Source organism: Lycorma delicatula, chromosome 5, assembly GCF_047948215.1.
Source record: "Lycorma delicatula isolate Av1 chromosome 5, ASM4794821v1, whole genome shotgun sequence".
Taxonomy (NCBI): Eukaryota; Metazoa; Arthropoda; class Insecta; order Hemiptera; family Fulgoridae; genus Lycorma; species Lycorma delicatula.
This window is the reverse complement of record NC_134459.1, coordinates 14,490,344-14,498,997: the sequence shown is the minus strand read 5'-3', so window position 1 is coordinate 14,498,997 and position 8,654 is coordinate 14,490,344. Positions and strand designations below refer to the sequence as shown.

The 8,654-nt window shown below is 28.0% G+C and overlaps 1 protein-coding gene across 1 annotated transcript; it reads left to right on the top strand.

The window, feature by feature from the left end:
- The first annotated feature begins 5,325 nt into the window (after window positions 1-5,325).
- On the top strand, window positions 5,326-6,104 carry LOC142324731 (protein lethal(2)essential for life-like). The gene has a single exon (XM_075365666.1). The coding sequence runs from the start codon at window positions 5,403-5,405 to the stop codon at window positions 5,940-5,942; it is 540 nt and encodes a 179-aa protein (XP_075221781.1). The 5' UTR covers window positions 5,326-5,402; the 3' UTR covers window positions 5,943-6,104.
- The last annotated feature ends 2,550 nt before the right edge of the window (window positions 6,105-8,654 follow it).

Sequence of the window (8,654 nt, the reverse complement as noted above, 5' to 3'; positions counted from 1 at the left end):
TTTTACAACTTCTACATATCCAGTTTTTATAATAAAAGTACCACTTTAAAAAAAACATTCCAAAGAGTATTTTAACATAAAACAAAAATTTGATATTATTCTATTTTTTTAATGCAGTGACCCCCTTAATATTTTGAATATAAAATTATATATTGCGTTATATAAGCAAATTCTAAAAAAAAAAATTGTAAGAACCTTTCTTTTGGAGTTTGATTGGTCAAAATTGAAAAATCTGGTTATTGAGATATTATAAATATAATATTTTAACTTTTTTTTTGGAGGTAAGCGGGGTCACAATCTTTTGTAATAAATTTTATTTTACATAAAATTACATTTTAAAACCTTACTACAAGGCTTATTTCAAAAAGAAACAAGTTTGTAGTAGAATAAGAGATTTAATTTATGTATAAATTATAGAAAATAATTCTGTAACTGACTGTACTGTTTTACTTAGCAGCTAAGTTGTGTTCAACAAAAATAACTATATGGTTTCAATATACCACATAAACCAAGTTACCACAATCATTGCAAGTTCAAATGAGAATTTTTAAACCATATTATCTATAAATTGTTTGGATTTTCTTGTAGTTTTTTATTTAACTAAGTTGAAAAAACCGCTTACATAAAAATTGTAATGACTTAGTTTATCTATTCTTGTGATATAAACGGAGTATAACAAAATACAGACATGCAAACCCACATAATTATAAAGTGTTCGAAAAGTGACCCAGCCTTATGGGAAAATGAATAACTTACAATAGTTTTTGAAAGTGGCCTCCATTATGTGATTCACTTAATTGAATATGACATTGCATGCTCTTTAACACATGTAGTAACATTTGTTGAGGAATTTCAGCCACACATTGTTCAACTTCCTTCTGCAATTTGAGAATGGTGTTAGAATGAGTTTTGTAAGCAGCATCACCACAAGAAAAATTTAGGAGGGAGTAAATAAGGAGAATGAGGAGGGCCACAACCCCTTCAAAACCACTTGTCCATGAAAACACTGACTCAAGATAGTCAGTGCTGTTGGCTGTAAGAACTGTAGCATTGTCCTGCTGAAATCACATGTACTTTAACCTTTCTGCAGGTGTAATATTTAGTAACTGTTGCACCATATGTATGTAGTGTTCACTGTTCACTGTGCTATGAAAGAAATTCATGATGATTCTCCTATATGAAATTGCACACCAAACACCTCTTTTACTCAGTGCAGAGGAGAATCATGCAGCTGATGAGGATTTTCCATATAGGAAATTAATTAATTCTGTGCAATCACATCTCCATCAAGATAGAACCATGCCTCATCAGACTGAAACCAATCATGAAGTTCTTCCCCATCTGGCATTAGAAATAATATGAACCACTGACAGGAAAGCTACATGTTTTCCCGTACCTGCAGGTAACAACTCGTCAACTACACAAATTCTGTACAAATGCATTTTTAAACACTTCTGCAATGACATGTGGGCACTACTGATGGAGAGGCTAGACCGGCTAGATATGTGTCACACAGACTTTTTGGGACTAACATAATAAGCAACCTGCATGTCGATCAATTTTTCTGATGTTAGCACTTTCAATCGACCATTTTTGGCTTATCTGCCACATTCCATGTCTCTTGGAACTGGTCATACAGCAGCTTGATGGAGGACTTGTTTAGTGCATTCACACTATACTTATCAGTGAAGGCATTCTGGGTCTGGGCATAACTGGCTCATCTAATGTATTGGGAGACAATGAATATCCTTTGCTGCATTTTGTAACCCATTTTTCCTCAACTAAACAAACAACAAAAGAAGGAAATATTCATTCATAAGGCTACACCATCTTTACATTCTAGTTTATAAATATAGCATAGCTAAGCATTTTACTTTCTTATGAATACCATTACCATTATTATTTTTTATTTTTTTTATACATATAAAATCATTCAAACCAATGAATTTACTTTTTTATAGTGATTAATTCGCCATAGAAGGTTCAAATCTTGTGCATTGAAACATGAAGCGGAAATTTTCATATCAAAAGGTCTAGTAATTCAAACCTTATATCTCCAAATTAATTAGCAGAAGAATATATATCTTAATAAATGAATCACTCTTTATTTTCTAATTAATAATATGATTTGGAAGGATCTCAAACATCCATTCTTTTGTAAAAAAACACTGAAAATTTAGAAAATGAAATAGGTGTCATGAAACAAACATTTAATTTAAAAAAACCTTATCTTTTTTTAAATTATTATATTTAATGAACTGAACTTTCAGTATTTATTTTGAACAGTGTGACCTGATAAGGTCTATTATGGATTCTCAGCTAATTTAAATAAAGCATCTCCATTATTTTTTGTGTTTCAACTATTAACTGTTATACATTTTAAATTTATAAATACAATAGTTTTAAATTGAAAAATTTTATTCATTATTATTTTCTTATTACTATTATTATTAAAATTACCACAAACTTCTTTTATATTATTATACAGTGTATTTGTTTTTTAAAAGGTGCTCAATTACCATATTTTATTATTTTACAGCTACAGCTGTAAGTGCACATATTTAGTAGTTGATAGTCAATATTCCGTGTAAAACAAAGAAGATTTAAATGTCCACCAGAAATGAACTTTTCTCTTGACCATGGGACAAAATTTTAATTCATAATGGATGATGAAATAATTCTAAATAAAAGGAAAATCAAAAAATACAAATAAATTTTATGGTGCAAGATGGGTTTAAGACAAATTAACGTCTACACTTACAAAGCATAATAGTTACTGACACAGAGAAATATAGTAATAATATAGAAATATAAATATTTATATAATAATATAACTTATTTAGAGAAATATAATTTTATTCTATTATCATAAGATAGAAATGAAAGAAGTAATGCTGCATCGTGTGTTGGTAACACCAATTATTCTAAGATAAACGGATACCCTGTAATAGCTTCAAGAAAAATGGACTGATAATGTTTTCAAATATCAAATAATAATTCTATAAATAAACTCATTTATTTTTTATAATTATAATAATAAAAAATGAAAAAGAACTAGCAAGAGAAAGATTATCTTCCTTTTTAATTGAATTTATTGAATGAATCTTAATTAGAATAAAAGAAAAGAATCTAAGAAATCGATATGAGGACATTATCAAATGATGATGAAACATGAAAGAATCAGTTTTCGTTTTAAATACTGACTTTATGAGCTTTAAGAGCTGAAAAAGGAATCATTAACCTCTCAAATAGTTTCTTATATAATAACTATTTATCTTTACCTCAAATAAGCAAATCATATTTAATTCTGAATAATTTTTTGTTACTTTAAAATTCATCTGCAGTCATACTAAAACATCTTTACTTAAGCATATAGCGATACAAATAATATACACAAAAACTTTTCACCAATTAATTTAATTAACTGTCACAATAACAGTGTTTTCTAATAAGGATCAAGTTATTATTAATGTTATAAGCAGTTAATGTTAGTGGTTACTGAATGAGAGAATATAGTACACAACTTTATTTAAAGAGATTAAAACTCTGATCTGGTTGAAAAGTTACAGTAATAATTATTATTATACATAGGCCTATAAATAGTAAATTCAAATTTGAGAATGCTGAGAACCAGAATTATGGGAAAAATAAATATCATCATTTAAATGTTAAAACAATAAAAATATTAACCAACAACAAAAATTCTTTTTTTCTGTGTTACAAGATTTTTAACTGTAAGGGTCAGTCAAAAATTGAATGTATACTAAAACATAGAATGGAAAAGGACTACTGAAATATCAAATCTTGTAATAAAATGCATTGAACTGGTACAAAATATGGTCAGGCAACAACAAAAAAGACAGGAATAAACTATTAAAATTACACAGTATGAATCCATTTAATAATAAGACTACTTATTAAATGGTTTTCTTAACCATTTCAGCATGAATGTCATTGACAGCAATGCTGTTTGCAGTACTACCAATAAACAAACAAGATCATAATCTCAAAAAGATCATCTAGAAGTATATTTTTGGATATTAAGAAAGTATTGTTTTATTATTTTTTAAAAATATTAAGTAATGAAGGGGCCAGTAATTTTGAAGGATGAGGTACGGCACAGCTGCATATTGAAATAGTTTAATTTATATTGTACCTAAACAAACAGACTGCACTACAAATACCGATATCCTGGGATGATTATCATTGGAGAAAAATCTATCATATCATTGAGTTGATTAATTTTGCAGAAAAAATTCCTTTAAAGGGTTTGGTTGGAAGGATTTATATTATGTGAATAATTTTAGAGAAAAGAATATAATTTTAGAAAATTAAAAAAAATTAAGTACACCTTTTAAAAACAAAAATGCAAATATTAATTCTGAAGTTATCACTTATGCTGAGAAAATATAATTTTTTTAAATTATAATATATTTTATTACATGTTTTGTCTTTTAAATTGGTTCTAGGGGTCTAAAAATGTACTTTTACTGTTTTTATTAGCAGTTATCTGAAATTACATTATTTCAGCAGGAATTTTAAAACAGGTGCTAATATACAAATATTTTGTGGCTTTTGAGTTATACAATTTTTTGTAATCAAAACTTTCTTCATGATTTTAAAAAACAAACTGAAAGACAAAAGAAAAGATTAGAGGGAAAACTAAAATCTTAATTTAAAAAAATTGTTAATTTCTATTACAAGTTTAAAAGAAATTTATTATTGAAATTTAATATAGTATTTTTTTAAAAATAAGCTACATATGAATATTTCAAATTTTCCCCATGCGAAAAAAACCTAAAATTTGTTTAATAGGATAGCTGAAAAATGACATTTTCTGAATAGTCGTCAATTTTGCCTGTCATTCTAATAGTTAAAATAAAGATAATTTTAAATAATTCTAAGGAAATTCTCGTGAATACTAATGCATAATAATATAATTTTTTCACACACAGTACTTAAAACATTGTAAGCTTACATTTAAATATTACATGATAAGTAAAACATTTATGAAGTAACTTTCTTTAATAATATAGCTAAGACAAGTTTATGTTGATTTTTGGAGCAAATTAATTAAAGGTTTTACAGCTTTAATATAAAACAAATTTAAAAATTCGAGAATGTAACGAGTAGCCAAACCTGGTGTAGACTATTAATATTTGAATGAATACGCGCCGAGATTGTGACGTCATTCGTCTAGCCAATACTAGACCTTTCGAGAGTGTTCGGTGTTACGCGATTGGTTCCCTTCTCATTTCGCTGTACTAGTAACTTCTACCACGTTCTACATAACGAAGCTTGCGTATAAATAGTTGTGAACGGCCGTTGAGCGGCATTGCAGTTTGAATCGTCGAAGTTGCTTATTGATTTAACTAGTTTCTCGTGCTTAATATTATTCCGTCATGTCGTTGTTACCTTACTTGGTTAACGAATTGTTGGATGAAGTCAACAGCCCGTTGTACGACCAGCATTTCGGTTTGGGTTTACGACCTAGTACAGATGTTCCACGCCTATTGCAAGTACCATTGTATTCAGGATACATTCGACCCTGGCGTCATCTTACCAGTGCTGGTAGTGGAGTTTCTTCTCTTCAGAACTCAAAAGACGATTTTAAGATTAACTTAGACGTACAACAGTTTAAACCTGAAGAAGTTTCAGTCAAATTACAAGGTGATTATTTGGTAGTCGAAGCTAAACATGAAGAACGTCAAGATAAACATGGATTTATTTCTCGTCAATTTCAACGCCGCTACAAATTACCTGAAAACGTAGATCATGAAAAAATCAAGTCTCAACTTTCATCTGATGGTGTTCTTACGTTAATAGCTCCAAAGAAACCTGAAGAATCAATCGATGGAAGGGCGATTCCAGTTGAACAAACCAACCAACCCGCTGTAAAACAAACGCAGGAATCCGAAAAACAACAAATGATGGAATCCTAAATGTAAGTTGCAGTTAATTTTTAAGCCAAATAAAATTTTGAGACTCAATAATGAACACTTAAAATTAAACAATTTTTTTTTACTGTAATTTTTTTTCTACAATTGTATTATTTCAGTATTACACCACTAATTTTTGTATAACTTTTTCAATAGTTAATTTTTTTTTAAAAATAAATTAGTCATTTAAATTGTGTTGTTTTTTATGCTGCTCACCTATGTACCATAGTAATTAATTTCAATTTGTTATAAAGTTAACCTCCTCTGGTTAAAGAGTTTTTTACTTTGAATATTAATTTTTTTAATAGAAAAATGTAATTTTCATTTACTGCTCATAATACAATTTTACAACTGTCTCAGACATTTTTAGGCTGAAAGAAATAAAGATTATCATGTTATGTTTAAGAATATCTTAACAAGTTTCTCAATATATACAATACCACAATTCAGTAAATACTGTAACGCACAGTATGAATAGTAACAATAATCATAATTTTTATTTGTCTGTAACTCATATAGTTACATCATTGTGAAAATTATGCTACCATATTACTTACATAATCAGGATCAAAAAATACAGGTGATATTTAATCTCAATACCTTCTTTATTTTTACTGTTTAGCCTCCGGTAACTACTGTTCAGATAATACTTAAGAGGATGATATGTATGAGTGTAAATGAAGTGCAGTCTTGTACATTCTCAGTTTGACTATTCCTGAGATGTGTGGTTAATTGAAACCCAACCACCAAAGAACACCGGTATCCACAACCTAGTATTCAAATCCGTGTAAAAATAACTGGCTTTACTAGGACTTGAATGCTGGAACTCTCGACTTTAAAGTCAGCTGATTTGGGAAGATGCGTTTACCACTAGACCAACCTGGTGGGTTTAATCTCAATACCTGCCCTCTCCTAAACTGCTCATTAATTCTATACAATGCTCAATCAAAAATTGTTTAACTTTGTAATTTTTTTGACTTGTGCATGGCAAAACCGATATATTTGAAGCATTTGTACAAATGTGCTTACCTGTTCCTGAGGTTTTCCTATTATCAAAATTTGCACTGCTTAGGCAATACAGTTTTCTATGTTGTTAAGCTACTTCATGCTATAACATTGGTATTATTGGATATAAGTTTATTGCAATTATCTTAATGCTATATGTTAATTTGGTAGCTAAAAAATTTTTTAAAATTCCTGATAGTTTAGTTAATGGTAGATAGTGACTTCCAGTAAAGCACAGAACAAAAACCATGAATTTGCTAGAAACGTTTTTTTAATGTAACTGATGTTAATGTCAAAATTTGTGTACCACTGTGATTACTAACGTTAATTTATATCTGCAGACCTGGGTAGAATAAAAGATTACTGAAGAATAAATAGTTTTTGTGACAACAATATTGATTTGTTTTTTATTTTTGTGTAAATTGTTGGTTAAATACAGAGTGTTATTGTCACATGTTATCGCAAACTTTATTATAAATTTTTTACCAATTTTCTTGCTCTGTATAAATAAATCCATTACCAAACATTGTTCCTTTTTTTTAACCTCCAAGACTACCGTTAGGTATTACTTCAGAGGATGAAATGAATGACAATTTTTGTAGCATGTGAAAATGCCATGCCCGACCAGGATTCAAACCCGGAACCTCTGGATGAAAAGGCAAAGATTCTACCACTTGCATCGGAGGCCGGCACTAAACACTGTTCCTAGCTTAACATAATGTTCTCCTAATGTTAATATAAATTTTTATATGTTTAAATAAGCAAACATTTATATATATATTATTCATTAAAAAAAATATACATATGTGTACTCTAATTGTTTAATTTAAAAAAAAAAATATATATATATATATATGCATAACTATATAAGCTGTGTGTGATTAACAAAAGGTTTAATTTTACATATTATAATCACTATCCAAGATTCATTAATTATATTGTTACTTAAATCTCTACTTTAACAGTTACTTATTATTTTTCTTTTTTATATATTACATGTATTATATTAGAAAGGAAATAGTTTTAATTTTAATTATTAAGCGATACAATGGGTTCACAAAAGAAGTTGTTGACATTTATGTCAAAATCATGGATGGGTAGGTCTATATGTAAAATTTACGCTAATATCGGCTGTCTTGCCAAGCTTTAAATGGTTAAATTTATTTTATTTTTGTATCTTGTTTATATGAAAGAATTATTTACTATACAAATGATAAAAAATATTTTAATTGTTTTACAATTTACTAATATAGAGCAAATAATAAAAGGAAACGATACATATAGTTGCATCCAGAGTTTAGTAACATTTTCTATATTACTTTGTCTTTATTTTTTCTTTATACAGATTCTGAAGATCTTTGTTTTTGACATTACTAATTAATACCAACTGATGTATTTTTTTGTTATTTTGTACTTACTGTGTAACTTCAGATATTGAATTGCATTGTGTATTTTAATGAGGAGGAACAAATAAAAGTTAACTATTTCTAATACAATAATATTTTAAATCCATTTTAAAACTAAATATTTTATGAAAGGATAGACTAATAAAAAATGTGTATATTATTATACAATGTGTATATCTTATATGGCATACATTTTGTATTTATGACCAAAATTTTACATTAATACATATTTTCTACAGATTGTCTTGTAATTCATGTATTTACACTTGAATGATTTACACATGAATGATTTACATGCAAGCAT